The sequence below is a fragment of the Lagopus muta genome, chromosome 2 (genome assembly GCF_023343835.1).
Source record: "Lagopus muta isolate bLagMut1 chromosome 2, bLagMut1 primary, whole genome shotgun sequence".
NCBI lineage: Eukaryota > Metazoa > Chordata > Aves > Galliformes > Phasianidae > Lagopus > Lagopus muta.
Window position 1 is genome coordinate 94,403,446 of NC_064434.1, and position 18,019 is coordinate 94,421,464.

General features: G+C 48.1%; 2 protein-coding genes across 6 annotated transcripts in view; one reads left to right on the forward strand and one right to left on the reverse strand.

The window, feature by feature from the left end:
- The window catches only part of TTBK1 (tau tubulin kinase 1), a 94,728-nt gene extending 83,654 nt beyond the window's left edge, over positions 1-11,074 (reverse strand). Inside the window, exon 1 of one of the 5 annotated variants that reach the window (XM_048936690.1) lies at positions 10,952-11,074. Coding sequence is in view for 1 of the 5 variants with exons in the window: in XM_048936686.1 (XP_048792643.1) it covers positions 10,449-10,673 (225 nt within the window). In the remaining 4 variants the exon portion in view is untranslated. Of the gene's footprint in view, positions 1-10,448; positions 10,674-10,951 lie in introns of those variants that run through there. The other 4 variants (XM_048936686.1, XM_048936691.1, XM_048936689.1 and 1 more) reach the window with 4 other exon arrangements.
- A 2,772-nt stretch (positions 11,075-13,846) lies between these two features.
- Positions 13,847-18,019, forward strand: part of ACSS1 (acyl-CoA synthetase short chain family member 1) — a 35,710-nt gene continuing 31,537 nt past the window's right edge. Inside the window, exons 1-2 of the mRNA XM_048936698.1 lie at positions 13,847-14,176; positions 17,479-17,575. Coding sequence (XP_048792655.1) covers positions 13,912-14,176; positions 17,479-17,575 — 362 coding nt within the window. The 5' untranslated portion in view covers positions 13,847-13,911. The remainder of the gene's footprint in view (positions 14,177-17,478; positions 17,576-18,019) is intronic.

Here is an 18,019-nt window from a genome sequence, read left to right on the forward strand (position 1 = left end):
TGCTTACCTGCTTACACAGCCAAGTGAAGGTACTGTGGTCTGCACAGTCACTTACAACTATCAGCATATGACCTAAGGAAAGCAAAGCCCCAAACACACAATTTCAGGCACGTCTAACTCATGGCTGCACACCACCAGGGCAGCAGATCTGGCCCAGCAAACAGCCTGCACCCATCACTCCCAACAACCACACAGCGGTGTGCTATCCGCACAGGCTGAAACCAGCACAGAAGGAGGGCACAGTGTGGGGCTGACTCTGTTATGGCAAATGGTGGTGTGCACTGTGACACAGTGCCTGAACACAGGCCCTGTGAGCAGCAATAAGCGTGCAGCTGTGCTTTGCTTTTTGAGAAAGGAATTTGAGAACAGATTTTGAGAGTGCCCTAAAAATTATCAATTTCATTTGTTGATATGCAACTCCATTTCCAGCTGACATAAAAGCAGATGTTGGTGAGGTGGCAGTAGAGGTTGAACCTTCCCACCAATATACTGTTCTGTTTTGTTGCCACACGACAGAATGGCGTCTGACATGGAAGTGCATAGAGCAAAAGTGTGGACTTGAATTCCTCCATGCAAAAACAATGGCAGCCATTGACATTCATTGGTGCTTCCTGAATGTTTGTGGAGTCCAAACAGTGGATGTCACACATTGAAGTGGTGGGTGGTACATTTCAGCAGTGGCAACAGAAACAGTGGGTCACCTCCACTGGTGCAGATTGTTATGAATATGGCATGTAGGCTCTTGTTTATTCCTTGTCCAAATGCATAACTAATGGTGGTAGCTGTGAAGAACAAAAATAGTGTTTTACAGCGGAGAATTCGCTCCATTAAACAGTGTTTTTGTATGGATTGTATTTTCCATGGAAATAATTAAGAGGCATTACTTTCAGAGCAGTCTTCATAGATGTGGCCCAAGACAATTCCTTTTCACTCACTGTGTCCCAAACAAGCCAAAATGTTGGACGTTAGTGCATTAATGCATTCTTTCAGAGACTGAATTAGCATACATTACAAAGCAGTCAAATACAGCAGTTATTTCTGTGCCAAAACCCACATCTAAAGGAGAATTAGTCTGTTACTTTTTTCCAAACTCCTTGAACCAAATTGCTCCAATTTTTGAACCAAGCAGAAAATTAAATAAATGGAAACCAAGAAGCCCCTCCTGCAACATGATCAACTTAACCTCTTTTAACGCAACAAACAAATATCATAGTCTGCTTAAAATGAGCACTAACTGAAGTTTAAGCTCATCTACTACCTGCAGAGCCAGTATTGATTGCTATTTGCAAAGCCTGAGTAGTACGCTGGTAGCCAGAACAAATATATCTGAACAAAAGCAAGAGCTACCAGAGGTTATACTTGTTGGAGACTGGAACCTCTTCAAGGTCCCTTCCAACCAGAGCCAGTCTATGATTCTATGGTTCTAGGGTCAAGCTCAGCCTGCACCTTTAAACATCACACAGAGATTGGAACAGGCTGCGGAGGCTGGTGGTCACTGTTCCTGTAAGTGCTCAAGAACAGTGAGATGTGGCACTGAGGGACACGGTTAGAGGGCACAGTGGGGGTGGGTCAGTGGTTGGACACGATGCTCTTGGAGATCTTTTCTTCACGACTGTGTACGTTCTCAGCAGCTGCTCCTGGATTAGTTTGTTTAATCAACTGTTTTGTACCCTAGAGCATCCCTCTAAGGCAATTCCTCTGCTTTCTCCCTGCAGAGGGCTTTTGTGGGGAGCTTACCACCATCCTCTATGAGACCACCACAAGCCTCTCTTCAGAGCTCTGCCCAGCAGTTACTGGCTGGAGCCACTAGTCTTGGAGAACAACATTTTACCTTGAGCAGCTGGCTCAGCTGTACAGCAAACTGGGAACAAGCTGCTTAATGGTCCCAAATATAACCTAATGCAGAGTGACCTAAAGGCCTACAGCTTGAGACCAACCATTTTCAACCCGCATTCCAGCAAAAATAATACTTATCTTCAAATCATGTCTTAGATGAAGTCGCTGCAAATATCAAGATACTCCTCAAAAAGCTATTCATAGAATCATAGAAGGGTTGAAAAGGACCACAATGATCATCTAGTTTCAACCCCCCCCGCCATGTGCAGGGTTGCCAACCAGCAGACCAGGCTGCCCAGAGCCACATCCAGCCTGGCCTTGAATGCCTCCATGGAATGGGCAAGAGGATTCAGAGGATAAGAGCATACACTAAGTGCCAAGGCAGAGAACACTGTACTTCATATATGGACTCAACTTCTGGAAGACAGAGAAGGATGAAGAAGGGACTGCACCCAGCATTTTCCTAGATGGGATCACCTCAGTTTGTACAAAAAGAATATATCCTAAAGAAGTCAGACTGAGGGATTCCATTGAAGTTACATGCAACTTCAACTTTTGGATGAAACACCACTAATTTTACAAGAACTGTCAAAACTGTATATAAACTAAAACTAGTGAAGTTCAGGGTCCATTTTGAGCACTTGCTGCAGATTGTGAGTGTCCACATGTGACATCTGGATTCTGATGTGTTGGAAAACAAACCTCCATCCCAAGGATCACTGCTCACGGCACTGTGCACGTCAGGAGCCTCTCCTTGGATGCCCTCCTCCAGCTCTGCACCTTGTGTTTGTAACCCTACAAGAAATGTGTCAACGTGGCACTTAGGGATGTGGCTTTAGTCAGCACGGTGGTGATCGTTTGATGGTTGGACTAGATGATCGTATACATGTCTTTTCTAACCCAAATGCTTCTATCTCCCTTTAAAAAACAAACACATATTTACAGACACGACACTAAGACTTTGTGCTGCCAAGAGCCTTCTGAAATCTAACAAAAATTAGAGTGAGGCAAGTGCCACTTGCTGCACTGTTACATCATACCAGACTAAATGAGCCTAAGTGGGACATTTTTCCCTGTTTTTCAAGCTCACTGCTGATCACAGCAGAGACTGTTTGTAATTATACAGAAGAGATTTCCTGAGACTGATGGAAACATTTTATCATGCCAGCTGTTAGTCACTTCAACCATCTCTCTGCAGCCCTCCTGCAACTATTTCTACCATGTTTCAGACAAAAAAATCTCTCCATTGGAGCACGCTCAATGGAGCATGTTTAACCTTCCTCTACCTCATGTTTTAAGCACATCTACAGTAACATTCTCTGAACTGCCGCCTTACGGTTTTTTTAGTTTGCAGACAGCTGGTGAATTGCCCAAAGGTGATGTCCTCATGGCTGACCCACTTTTTTTCCTACCCTTGGGAAATCCCGGTACATTCTCAGCCATATTCAGCAGTTCTCTGAGCATTTTTTTTCCCCTCAAAGACAAAAGTGCTCAGGGGTGTAAAACTCATTTTTACATTGGAAGCTCAGATTTCATTGTTATCTGAACAATCTACAATTCCAGCAGAATCTGTTTCCCATGTAGCTGATCTAAAGATGATATTAACAAAGGAAACAACACCATCAATGCCAGTAGCAGCTGTGGCCCACACTGATTTCACTCTGTGTCTGAACATCCTAGAAAAGTTCATGGCAATTCTTGTAGATGCATGTATGATCTGTTTAACTCCTGCATTGCTGCAACATCCAGTTTCCAAGGAGGAATTGTTTTAGCAAGTTCATGGAAGAGTTCTTGTTACAAGTTTGTCCTGGTTGCCTTTAGGTAAGACGTTTCCACATGTGCCAGCAATGCCATCTAGTCCACAACTGTCACCACGCTCTTCCATTCTCCCAGCCCACGCAAATTATCATTCCTCATCCATAAACCATAAGTTTCCTTATCTGTCAAGTTTAACAGCTCTATGACTTGGGCATGTGTCTTCTCATTCTGCTACAGATCTCTCACAACATTACACCACATCACCGTGCCTGCCAGAAGAATTTCTTGAATGTCATTCTTGAAAAAAAGAAGAAAAACAACACTTCAAAATCTGTTCCTCAGGGCAGATTTGTTGCAATAATCCATACTTATACTTTGATCCTCAATTTGCCAATGCTTTGCCAGCTAACCAGATCCTGAGAATTTCTTATTACAGAACACTTGAGGTTGTAAGTCTTATTTTAATGTAAAAATAATTGAAGTCCCGTTCATAATTGTATTAAAGAAATGACATAAGAAATTTATATTTGAGCTGGCAAAAGCTCACAACAATTTTTCAAACTGATCTCAATCTGAAATGTGTAATTATGCATTCTGTGCTCAATGTGCCAGAGTAAGCTGGCTACCAGAGAAACACTTCTAATAATACTCCACAGCCACAATTACTGCTGCCAGTCCAGCAGGGAAAAAATGAACAACAATTTTACCACAACCAGAAAAACAGACAGCAAGGTTAAAGAAAACCCATTTGGAGGGGAAAAAAAAAACAAACAAAAAACAAAACATACTAAAAAGCCCTACCTTTGAGTTGCTGTCACATTTGGAATAGGTTGCAGACCTAAGTAACCAGCTAGTCTTGAGGCCCAGAACCCAAATGCATTCTGCCATTTCCCTCATACCATCTTGAGAGTGAGAAAATATTTGACTACCTTTCTGCTGAATGTTTTAGCCTTTTCCCTTTTCCTCCTGTTTTTTCACATTTTTCCTTTTTGTTTTTCCTCCTGCTTAATGTGCAAAGTCTCATCAGCCTCACTTTTGCTTGATGAGTAACCACTCCTCATTCTTTCTAGACACAGAGGTGAAAGTGTCAAGAAAAGCAGAAGGAAAGTGCACTTCACATAAAATACTTCATAGCATAACCAAGCTCAGGTTCAGACACTTAGGAATAATGCATATTCCTGTGCCTGCAGAGCACAACAACAACAACAAAAAGGCAATTCTGGCTTTGCCTACAACTGGGAGAGAGACATGAGAGTCACCAATAGGTCAGCATCCACACCTAATGGTCACTAAAAACCGGGAGCTGAAATAAGGCTGCAGGATGCCAATCTGGTCACTTGAAATCTAAACTCTATTAAAATACGTGCATCTTATCCGAAAGGCAACTGGAAGGCAAATTAATTTAGCACAGAAGCATGTTACTACAAAGCAAATTTACAAAACTGAAGGGCTTCCCCTGCCTGGCTCATCTTCTGCTAGAAGCTGAGGTTTTATGACTGAAAGTTACTGTTTTTCATGGGAGTTTTTTTTCTTAAGTTAAGCACCAGCACCTGGAACATGGAAGATGGCAGATTCAGATCTCTTGCTCTTTTCAAACCAAGGCGGGACAGACACCTTTCAAAAAGCATGCTTTAGCTACTGCACATTTTACTAAAGACAAAACATGTTTCTGGGTGCTTAGGCACTATTGAAGGAAATTGAGAATCAATGGAAGCTCTGTGTTGGTTATATTGCAATGCCTACAGTCCCTCCTCCATAATCTACAAACACGCTGAGCCTGGATTCACAATTTCAGGTTCCTGCTTTGCCAGTCTAAAAAACTACCTTCAATGAAGAGAAGCAGCACCTTCACCCCTGTCAACTTTGAACTTCTGCCCACCACAGGCCAGTTCAATGACTTGTATCAGCAGAAAAAACTATTATTCACCTTAATAAAAGAAGGTAAGTATCTTAGAGCTACTTGAAGTGGTTGAATGCAGGCTCAGCTAAATGCAAACCCCAGCACAATGAAGGAAATGTATCTCAGATCCATTTCAGTTTCAGCCAAGCTGCTCTCCATGATTGCTTTGAAAGCAAAAGTTCTCAGCCTTCCATGAAAGCATAGGGCTCAGCCACCTCTGCTTAGAAGTAGCCAAGCAAATCTGCCTGAAGCCAACGTTTTTTTCCCAAGGAAAGCAAGATTTAAAGAAACCACTTAGTTTTAATAACTTTGTTGCACCATCCCTAAGTTAACACATTTTAGAGTCCAAACCATCTAGATTCTGTTTAAATAATTTGAGATGTTATTAAAGCACAAAGCTCTGAACCTCATAACATAACACCACCACCAAGGCAGCTTCTGTCCTCTGACTGAGGTATGTCAAGTCACGATGAGCAACCTTCTCTTAAAATGAAAGAAAAGCACACAATTTAATGGAGCATCCAATCAAAAAGAGCACTGTGCTAATGCCCATATGAAGGGAGAGCAATCCAGTCCCCAGGTTTGAGCAAGAATACATAAAAAGAATGTCTGAAGTTTAGGTTTGTGGGGAGGAAAGAAGGAATTTCAGATACATTCGTACTTTCAGACTACATCCCAACTATCAGTAGTGCCAAGGAGAGAAAAACATCTTGTGGCAATAGGCCTTTATGCTGACTAGCAACGATCTTACTGGTGAAATCTGTTCACTGATAGTATGCCATCAGGAACACCTATTCACAGGAGAGGAAAAGAAAGGCTGCAGAGACAGCTCTGTGCACACAGCTGAGCTAGTGAGGTGAAAGGACAGCATGGTAACCTGCCAGTCATCAAGTGCAAGAGCAGCAAATGACTGAGAGCTGAGGGAGCCCTCCAGGAAAATGGCAGTGCCCACCGGCTGCAGCCTCCAGCTCCTCCCTGGGTGTTCAGCCATAGGCACAATCACAGGGTGAAACTGGGTGCTCTAATCCACTGCAGCCATCCTGCAACATACCAGTAAGAAGCTGGCAAGCATGGTCTCTTTCAGTGTATGAAGGCCAAGAACAGCAACCTGGAGGAACTACCTAATTGTGTAACAGTAAAGGAAAAAAAATAAACTGGGAGGAAGACAGAAACAAAGAGCACTTTCAGTGGTATGTGATATTTAAGTGGGATCTTTTGGGGTGAAACAGATGAAATAGGTCTCAGAAATAAGCTGGAGAATTAGAATGTATGGATTCAAGGAAGAACTTCTAGGAAGCTGCTAAAAGGATGGCATTTTCCAACACCCCAGCATACAAGGTGCTTAGAAAGAAGGCTGGATCATGCATCCTCTTGGCCTTTCCTTAAGTATAATCTCTCAGTCACTGTTAGAGAAAGGATTGGAGCAATACGGGATATTGGCCTGACCAGTCAGGGTTATAATCCTACAATCAAAACCTTTTCACTAGAGATCAGCTTCCCCTTATCTGGTTTGCAGTCTCTTTATATGAGCCGTATGAAATCAAAGCTTTCTGCACACAGCCTCTGGGCTGATGGTGAGCCTTGTAGCATATCCTACCACATGAATAGCAAAGAATTCACTTCCATCTGTCACAGCTGACACTGAAGTTCTCTCTGCAGGCTAAGCTGCCCCCTTTCTCTGGAGAAAAGGAGACTTGTGCCCACAAACACTAATTCTGCTTTCCATAGTGCCTATATGGCTGGAGTCAGCCCATGATCTGCAGTCTGCTTCTTTCATATTGTTCACCAAATTAAAGATGACATGTCTTGACACCAAAAGGAAAGGCTTTCCAACCACATCTCATCTGATTACATCTTCAGTCCATCACACTGTCAACATCTTCATACTCAAAACTACAAAAAGGACCCTTTCCCATGTAAACAGTTCCTGAGTAATGAAGACTTCATGGAAAACAGTGTGGAACCAAGAAAAAAACAAAAGGAATTGTGGGTCTAATGAAAAAGCTACTCTGGTAAGTCACCTTCTCTCCCCCCCCCCCCCCCCCCCCCCCCCCCCCCCCTCCCCCAGTTATGGAAAAGGCTCAGAGCTGGTCCTGCAGGATGTGGAGGGGGTATTGCCAACTCTCAGTTTGTATCTGCTGATGCTCATACAGCTGAGGTAGCCTCAACAGAATCCAGACACAATTGCACAAATCTTAACACTTATTCCAACTGAACAGTGTCTCAAAATGATATTTCAGGGGATTTCTGCATGTCTATGGGGAATACAAACTTCCTGGGTGTTTTTTTTTCGTTTGTTTGTTCTGTGAAGAAGGAAGGGAGGGAAGCACTACTTGTACCCATTCTTTGTCTTCTTCAGCAAAAAAGCAGAACTTAAACATTGACATGTGCTTCCACAATCACACCAGCAAATCTCAGGTATGCCTTTCAACATCCAAAGAAGGAGATCTCAACAAAGCCAACAAGCAGCTGAAAATAAAGGAACAGTTTACAAAGCCCCTAGGGACTCTGTAGAGCATTATGTCTCTACAAGATCCTATTTTCTGTCTTCTGCTCTATTCATTGTTTTTAAAGTGAGCCAATGTTATTGGAAGGTCATCAGAGAGCTCTGGCAAATGAATTTAATCCCAGGCTTTCCCAGAAATGGGAGAAATTCCTGCAGAGTTCATCTGGAAACTGCACACTAAATAAGATCAACACAGAAAACTGACAGGTCTCAACTGAAGAAGTGAACACAGAGCAAGATTCACCAGAGAGCACTGGACTAACAGGCTATAAAGTGATGTGGCAATCTCACTGTAACAAAAGGCAAGGAACAGCACAAAAGGTATCAAAGCACTTAGAGAGGAAAGAGGGAATCAGCTCTCTCAGGATGTCTGATCACTCTTGCTCAGGAAAACATCAAGTACCAACAGCTTCTACTAGAGGAGGGCTTCATTTTGCTTGTTATGGTGTAGAACTACTCTTGGCTTCATCATTTCAGTACCTAACATTGGGGATGGGATGAAGAGGAAGGGGAAGGAAATCAATACATGGGCAAGGGTGGGGACCACTTCACTAGCATGAACCTAACAGGTGTCAAAATAGAATAATAGAATCATTAAGGTTGGAAAAGATTTCTAAGATCATCCAGTCCAACTGTCAACCTATCCCCCCCCATGCCCATGAACCATGTCCCTCAGTGCCACATCTCCACTGTTCTTGAACAGCTCCACAGTTGGTGACTCCACCACATTCCTAGGCAGCCTGTTTCAATAACTCACCACTCTTGCTGACAATTTTTTTTTTCCTAATATCCAACCTGAACACCTCATGGTGTAACTTGAGGCCATTCTCTCTCATCCTATCACCGGTACACGAGAGAAGAGGGTCGACCTCCACCTCACCACAACCTCCCTTCAGGCAGTTGTAGAGAGCAGTGAGGTCTCCCCTGAACCTCCTCTTCTCCGGACTGAACAATCTCAGTTCCCTCAGATGCTCTTCACAAGACTTGTGCTCCAGATCCCTCATCAGCTTCATTGCCCGTCTTTAGATTTTCTACACCAGAGGCACTCCTTTTTGTAAGGCCAAGAACACTGATGGGGATCTGACTTGACTTTTGCTAATTATTTCAAGAAGATAAAAAAAATTAAAAAGAAGTAGGCATCCTTGAGATCAATTCTTACAAAAACCGATCTACAAGGAAATGGTAACTCCAGTGTTTTCCTGCACCAGAGATGAAGCCCTCTTTTGAAGGAATATTATAATAAAGCCTGCAAAAGCACAAAGAACATAGAAGTTGCAGAAGTGGACACCATATACCCAAAGAGAATCTCGAAAGTTTCTGATCTCAAGTGCAACAGCATGAAAATGTTTGTTACGAGTTGGATGATCACATGCACACAAAGAAAAAAAATCCATGCGTAACAGGGGTTGGAACTCAATCTTTAAGGTCCCTCCCAACCTAACTCATTTTACAATTCTACAAATTCCTGAACTGCACTCATTGTACTGAGAAACAGTCTCAAGAGAAGTTAGTGAAGTGAAATGTGGTCATACTACTGACTCAGTACTCAGTACTTCAGTCATGGCACCTATGAGGGCACAGCACCCATCAGCTGGAGTGCTGAGGCACACCCAACAGGGGGTTAAACTCACACAATGAAAATAAACAGCATGCTGAGAAACCTCCGTTGTGATTCATGGAGAAGTTTGTGGCTAAAGGTAGCATTTCCATCGACAGTACCAGAAGCATAAAGGAATTGACAAGCTGCACTAAAACTAGGAAATCCTTCCTTCCACCAAACGACCTCCTCTTCGCAAGCCAAAAGAAATTCGGGAACGCAGAAGTCGTGGCACAGGGTAGGTTGTGGCTGCTGGGGAGCAGCACTGGGCTGCCTCCACCAACACCTCAAGAGTGGCAGCAGTCCCGCCGGGGGCCACGGCTCACAGAGCGCTGCCGGGCGCCCGATGAGCTCAAGGTCACGGTGCTGTCACGCAGCTGCCGGAGGGTCAGAGCCGGGCGGCAGGGCGGCTCTCAGCGCGCAGGGGATGGGGAAGGGTCGCCCGGCAGCGGGCACCGGCACCAACTTGCGAACCGCAAGCAGTAAGGGCATAGAGACTCCGTTCCGAAAGGCTGCAGAAGACCCAAACGCTGAAACCTCTCTGAGAAACTCTCAGCGCCCACCCGAGCACCAAAGAGTTCGAACACAATGAGAACTCTCCCCAACGAAAGACCCCGGCGGAACGGGGCTGCTCGCGCGGCGTTCCGACAGCCGCGAGGAGGGCACCGCGCGGGCCGCCCATCGCTGAGGCGCAGCACCGCGGTTTCAAGCCGCGCTTCCCGCAGCCGGCTCAGGGCCCGGCCCCCCTCCGCCCCCCGCACGACGCCCGCGGCCCCACGGGGCGCCGCAGCCGCCTCCCGCCCTGCCCCTCCCCGGCGGCCCCTCCCGCGCCTCGCCCTAAGCGCAGGCACCTGCTCGCCTGAGACGGGCTCGACCGCCGGGCTCCTGACCCGCGGAGCCTCTTCCGCCGCCGCCACCCCGCGCCCCCTGCCCGGCCCCTCACCTGGGGCCGCCCCGCCTCCCCCTATGAGGAGATGGCCGCGTCCGCCTCTGCACTGCAGCTGTCGGCACGCTGCTCCCCCCCTCCCCCGCCCCTCTCGGCAGATGGTTCGCCCCACCCAATCCCGCCTTCTCATTGGCTGCGTTCCGCCGTCATTCCTCGTCGGGCCCGCCCGCCGCCCGTGGCACGCCGGGAAGCCGAGTTTTCCGCTCGGGCCCGCTCCCCGTCGGCAGGCGGCACCGGGAGGAGGGACGGACTGCAGTTCCCACAACGCCCCGCGCGCAGCTCTGGAGCGGCCCGGCCCGGTGCGACCCGTACCCCGCATCTCCCTCAGCGCCGGAGGAGCGCCCCCTCCCCGCACGACGACCGTGAAGGCCGCCGAGGCCCGGCCCGGCGCGGCTCGGCCCGGCTCACCTGGCCCCGCCGCCTCTTTCTGCGGCCGGCGCGGGCGGCGCATGCCTCGCGTCCTCAGTGCGGCTCTCCGGGCTCGGTGCCGCCGGCGCCGGGCGCTGCGGCTGCGGGGCGGGGGCGGGCCGGCCCAGGGCGCATCCTCCCCCTCGGAGCCGCGGCGGGCGGCGGGATTCGCCCACAATGCACCGCGCGCCGCACCTCCAGCATCAGCCCTGACATCACCCGAGGCCGCCCCCGCCCCGCCTGGCCCGCCCCGCGCCCGCCCAGCGCAGCCGGCAGCGGCGAGCCGGCACCCGGCATCCTGCGGGCCCTGCGCCGGAGCGGCACCGAGCCGAGCCCTCGTGTCCCCAGCTGCGTCCCCGTACCGCGGCCCATTTCCTCTTGTCCGATTGCAGCAGGCCCAACTAAAAAGTCTGTCACCTTCATTCTTACAGCCCCACTTCACATACTGAGGAGGCCATTCTCAGGTCTCTCCAGAGCCCTCTCTTTGAGCAGTCCCAGCTCTCTCGGCCCGTCCTCAAAGGGGAGGTCTTCCACACCTTGGCTCATATTTGTGGCCCTCCTGTGGATGTGCTCCAAAAGGTCCACAACACTGAGGACTCCACATCTGGATGCAGTATTCCAGGTGAGGTCTCACAGCACAGAGCAGAGGGGCAGGATCACCTCCCTCATCCTGCTGGCCACACTTTTGATATGGCTCAGGATACAGCTGGCTTTCTAGGCTGCAAAGTCACGTTACTGACTCATATCCAGTTACCATCCACCAGTACCCCCAGAACATTTTTGGCAGGGCTGTGTTCATTCCTTTCATCCAACCATTACTGCATAGCACTACTGGCTGTGTTCCTTGTTATCACTACAAACCCTCCATATCTGCCAATGGCTGCTTAAACCTTGAGGCTGGGGCAGGAGGTCATCTCAGGGCACTTGTCTGCTCCAGGAAACAAATTCCTATGCAGTGGCGCCTTGAGCCTTTGGGAGCTGCTGAGAAGTGGCATTTGTAGATCACAGTAAATGGAAATCCCCAGAGCTGGTAACACCTGCATCAGTGCTTGTGGAGAATGCAGCGGGAGCTGTTGGTCTCTTCTCCCAGTGTTGAGATGCAAGAAAATGGTCTTACACTGGGCCAGGAGAGGTTTTAATTAGACAAAAAGAATTTCTTCATAGAGAGACATTGGGATGGGCTGCCCATGGCAGTGGTGCAGTCCTCATCCATAGAGGTGTTTAAGAGACTCGAGAATGTGGCACTTCAGGACATTGTTTGGTGATGGGGCTCAGTAAGCTAGACTGATTGTTGGACTTGGTGGTCCTAAAGGTCTTTTCCAACCTGGATAATGCTATGATTCTATGAAAGAAGCACTGCAACATCTGAGATTCACCTCCCTTCTACACAACTTGCTTGGAGGGAAGAAAGGAGACTGGGACTGTTCTTGTCCCACCAAGCAGCCCAGCTGGATTGGGAAATTAGGTGTTCTGCTGGCTGGATTATGTATGAATTGTGTTGATAGCAATCACAGCTTTCTTGGAGGAAAAAGAGCCTGAATTTGTGGATGAATGGTGGTCTACTGAAGCATGAGAAAAATAAAACTTTGTGTTGGAAGGAGAAAATCAGTCTTATATGGAAAATAAGCAGAGAATGGCAGCATTCCCAGATGATTTCAAGGTCTGTAAATTAAACAGCTATGTTTTCAGACCAAATAATTTAATTTCATGCTCTTTCTTTTGGAAAGCACTCCCCTCCACCTCTGTTTGCTTGTTCTATGGAAAGCATTAGTCTGAAAACCTGATTTATTTATTTATCTATTTATTTACTTACTTTTGCAGATAAGTAGTTTTTTATGGAAAACTTTGGTGCAATCCTTAAGCCAACTGAAGGGAGAATAACCGCCCATACTACCATCCGGCACAAGGTGGCACACGCGCTATGAGTTCTGTTACCCAAAAAGAAGCACTGGCATACGAAAGCTGAGGAAATACATAACTGTTTAAACAGTGCGGTAATGCTGACTTTACAAGGAAGTTAAGTGTATCAATTCTTACACATTGCTTATAAAACGCAACTAGAAATGTCAGAAGTGACAGGAATCCAAATCCTAATAAAATTTATATTGTTTAACTAGATAACATCTGATTATATTCTTTGGATAGGAAAAGTCTTGGGAAAACACTGGCTGTCCGTGCCACTGCCAGAACAATTTCAAGCTTAGCATAAAGTATAGATTGAAGTTGCTGCTCCTAAGAATGAAATGTGCTTTGCCCTCCCAAATCCTGGGAATTAGAAAAGCTCAGTAGTTCGGCTCGTCTTCAGAAAGAAGACAAATATTCTTAATACGAGCTTTGCAGTGTTGTGCTGAGAGGCTGGACCAGACTACATAAGAGAATTAGTATCCTGCAAAGTTCATGCCATGCACAGAGCAGGCATGTGTTAGCCCCTACAAGATCTCATTGGAAAAGGTTGCAATTTAACATGGTTCACCATCCAACCTGGCGCTGGGACTGAATAGAACGAAGAAGCACTTTGATGCTAAAGCTGGGAGCTGCATGGTGCGGAGGAGCCGTGATGTGGAGGGAGGTGATTCTCCCCTCTGCTCAGCGCTGGCAGCCCGCACCTGGAGCACTGGGCCCAGCTCTGGGTCGTCAGTACACGGACACGCAGAAAGAGCCCAGCGCAGGGCTGGAGGGGCCGTGGGGACTCCTCCTGGAGGACGTTCACAGCTGCCTGGACGCGGGCCCGCGCGCCCAATTCCGGGCATAGGGGCTGCCGCAGCGAGCCCTAAAGCGCCGTCCCGCTCCGCCGCCCCGCGGTACGCCCGTATAGCCACCCGCTGCCGCGCGGTGCTCCCGGCCCGTCCCCTCCCGGAGGCGGGGGTGTTCCGGGGCCGGGGCGGCGCCGCGCCCGGCGGGGCCGGGAACAGCGGGGCGGGGAGCGGCGGGGCCTCGACGGCGGAGCAGGGCCGTGCCCCATGGCGCTGGCGGCGGTCCGCGCGCGGGTGCTGCGCTGCTTGAGCCGCTCCCCGCTCGCTGTCCGGCGCTGCGGTGGCTCCGCTCATCTCCCCCCCGGCGGCTACGGCGCTTGGCAGGAGCGGGCGGCCCGCGACCCCGCCGCTTTTTGGGCGGATGCGGCGCGGGGGGCTCTGCGTTGGGACAGTCCCTTCCACACGGCCCGCGAGGCCGCCCCGGCCGGCGCCGGAGCCCGCTGGTTCCTGGGCGGCCGCCTCAACGTGTCGGGTAAGGATCCCGCGGCCGCGCATCCATACCCCGGCGCAGCTGGGGCCGCCCTGGCGGCGGCGGCCGTTTTCCGCCCGGTCTGTCCGAGCGCCCTCCGTGACGTTGGGCGCTCGAGCCTTTTTCTGGGGGACAAAACGAGGCGTCTGGGTCAGCGACAGCGTTGATGGCGGGTGGTGTTCAGTGCTGCGTGGAGTGAGTCTTGACGGCGTTGTGAAACAGTCGGAAATGAGAAAGTTGCGTTCCCGGGCGGACGCGGTCACCCAGCGCTGGGCTGAGGGGCTGCAGTGCACCGCCGACGACACGTTTCGTCAGGAGCCTCTCCTGAGAGACCCCGCTGCAGCTCATGCTGTGGTGTGAAGGGAACAGAAGGGGACGGTACGGGTCATGCTGCTGTCACTCTGAAAGAATGCTCCTGAAATACAAGGGACCAAAGCCAGCACCTACAAACAGTTAAATTTTTTCAAGACCTGCTGCTTTTCAACGGTTTCAACGGAAGGCTGAATGTGAAGGGAGCTGGAGGCTGGTCTCTTTTTTTTCCTCGCACCTCGCTTGATGGTGGGGTCTTTCCATAGGGATGTGTATTTGTATATATTTTTTAACTTCGTTCCCTAGGAGAGTGCTTGAGTGATTAGATTGTTGTTCAGTGGTGCAGAAAATTTAACATTGTCAGCCAGCCACCTTGCTGTAGAACAAAAGAGCAAACACTGGGCAGGAGGAGTCCCACAGGGAGGGTTCCTGGCCGTGGATCCCAAAGGAGTGCAGAGCTTGGCACAACCCTGCTCCCAGCACCCAGCGGTGGAAGGGAAGTGAGTTTTTAGCCAGACATCTTTTCAGTGATTCCTGTTGCAAGGAAGTTTTGGCTGAACACTGTGACTTTTGGGGATTTGCTGTTTCCTCTATAGGATGGGATCAGCACCTTATTCTGGATCCCGTGTGAGTTGAGTCTGGTGATCATAAAGACATAGAACTGGTTGGGCTGGAAAAGACCTTAAAGCCCAGCCGGTTCCAACCCTTGTTATGAGCAGGGCTGCCCCTACCATAGCTTCTCTGGGCAGCTGTGCCAGGGCCTCACCACCCTCTGAATGAAAAATTTCCTCCTAATTAAATCTCTCTTCTTTTTACTTTAAAGCCACCTTCCCTTGCTCTATCACCACCCATGTAAAAACTCTGTTCCCCTCCTGTTTATAAACTCCCCTCAAGTACTAAAAGGCCTCAGTGTTGTCCCCCTGGAGGCTTCTCCAGGCTGACCAAGCCCAGCTTCCTCAGCCTGCCTTCACAGGAGAGATGTTCCAGCCCTCTGAGCATCTCTGTGTTGCTCCTCTGGACCTGTTCCAGAAGTTTCCCATCTTTCTTGTGCTGGGGGCCCCAGTCCTGAATGCAGTACTTCAAATGAGGGGCCTCATGATGTCTTGATTTGACTTGAGAAAACACGGCAGCACTGCAGGTTCCAGATTCAGAGCATCCTGCATTCCTGTCTCCAGGCATAGCTGGACTGCAGGTGGATACGTGTTCTTCTGCTTTGTACTTGGGGGACCTTGCAGTGAGAACTGGAGAAGTGTGAGATTCAGGCCTTCTGGGCTGAACTCCTGGCCTTCTGGCCAGGAAAAGACCCCAACAAGCTTTTGGACTCCCAAGCCTTTGTGTTCTCAGAAACACATCTCATCAAAATGAGATGTTTCTGTGTGCTTTTCCACGCATTGTCAAGGGGGTGAGGAAATGTCTGGAGAAACCATGAGAGTGTCGCAGCAGGAGGCAGGTCACAAAATTCTATTTTGCAAAACAAGTGAAAACACTTGTATGGTCAGGAAGGAAATAATAGCATTTGGCCCTGTTTCACCTGCCAGCTCTCACTGAGCAAAGAGCTACAGCTCTCACTGGGCTCAGCTGGGGCTTGCTATAACACAAACACTCACTGAAAGCTCATAGTGCTGCTCACAGGTAGGAAATGCTGCTTGGGAAATGAATCCCTGTGAATGCATTTGACTGTAATGTGGTGCAGTACCTATGGGTATTGCTGCCATGGGAATGGAGGTGGGAATTGCTAAAGGTCTCAGAACAACCTGCAGCAGAGCTGATTTCTTATGAATGCATGACAGAGAAAAGCAGTGTGTAAGTGCTGAAGGCATTCCTGACAAGAGCTTTTGTCCTTCTGTGCTGTAAGTTGACATAAAGAATGATTTTATCTCCTTTGTTTCTTTGGTATTGCTGTAGGAATTTGTATTAAAAAGTAAAAGACTTCAAACAACTGAAGGGCTTCTTCTTTTTCATATTTTTGAGATAAGCAGTTGTTCTTGTAGTGAAATGTGCCGAATTCTGACAGCAGTGTATCTCCCATTCACCTTTGGGGGCTCATTTTCGCAGTGCTGTAGATCAGCTGCGATCTCAGAACAGCAGAAGCAGACTCCTGGGCTGCAGTTTGCCTATACTTTACAAATGTTGACAGAACAATAGGCAGCTTTCATTGCACTTAGTTCATCTGGAAAAATAAAATCCTTTCCCACCAGTATTAATATCTCCAGGAAATATGCTCTGAAATGCTCAGCATTTTCTTCAGGGCTTTCTCTGAGTTGCACAGCAGTGTGCCTGAGTGGTTTTTAATAATTGTCTCTTGAAATATCCTAACTGCCTTCATGAGAATATAATGAAGTACATAATTGTCACTTAAGCTTGGAATTAGTACTTTACAAGTCTAACCTGTAAACAGTGGGCATGTTGCTGCTGAACACACAGGCGAGTTTCCTAAGTGGGTTCTGTAGAAGTTTCCTTATGGTGGGTGCTGTCAGCTCACTCAAACATCTCTCATGCGGTTCAGAAGCCACTCTGCTCTTCATATGGTAGGTGGTGTAGCTCACAGCTTGAGGTTTCCCAAAGGGGTGGTGGTTGCCTCCTTCTTGGAGACTTTCAAGGCAAGGCTGGCTCAGGCCCTGGATCTAGCTAGATCAACCTGATCTAGGTGTACATGTTCCTGTTCACTGCAGGGGAGTTGGACTAGATGACCCTTACAGGTCCCTTCCAACTCTAAGGATTCTATGATTCTTAAATGTGTAGATGTCTGTACTTCATGAGTTTACACCAATTCCTAAAGTTCTAGATACTTTCAGTTAGTGGAAAATCAGCTCTTTCAATTATAAATGTTTTGCCTAGTAGTGGTTTATAGAAAATTCAAACAATGCAGTGCTACAAATGGAAGCTGGGGAAGACAAGTCTGTGAGATTAATGCAGTGAATTGCTGCTCTGAGGAGGAAAACTATCAGAAGAGTTTCTTGTCTTCGTGCTTTGTTTAAACCTCTGTTTTCTTACAGTAAATTGCTTGGACCAACATGTTGAAAAGTCCCCAGACAGAGTGGCTTTGATATGGGAGAGAGATGAGCCTGGAACTGCAGTGCATGTCACATACAGGTACGGCACCTTCTCACGATGCTTTACAGTGCCTGGCAGTGTAATGGGATTGGGAGAAGAGTTGATTCTCTGAAACTGGACCTCTGTGAAACTCTGCATTCTTCCAGTATACTCCAGCATGTGGAACATGCAGCGAGAGCACTGCTGCCAGCTTGCTGTATCATGATGGGTTAGCTTATAAAAAAATGAGGCACATTCCCAGCTAGAAATGATACTCTTCCTTGGTTTCTTTTTGGAAGTGCTCCCTGTTCTTAGTGTCCTACATAGTGAATAAACTTCTGGGAGGCTGAGGGGTACAGAAGATGCACATTAGTGAAAGTTACTGAAAAATTCAGATTCAGATCTGACATCATCTTCTGTTTGTTCTGTTAACCAGATGTAGATTCCCCCTCTCTGAGTGGGAGCTTTTAGAACAGAAGGACTTGTTCTTCTATTCCTTGGCTT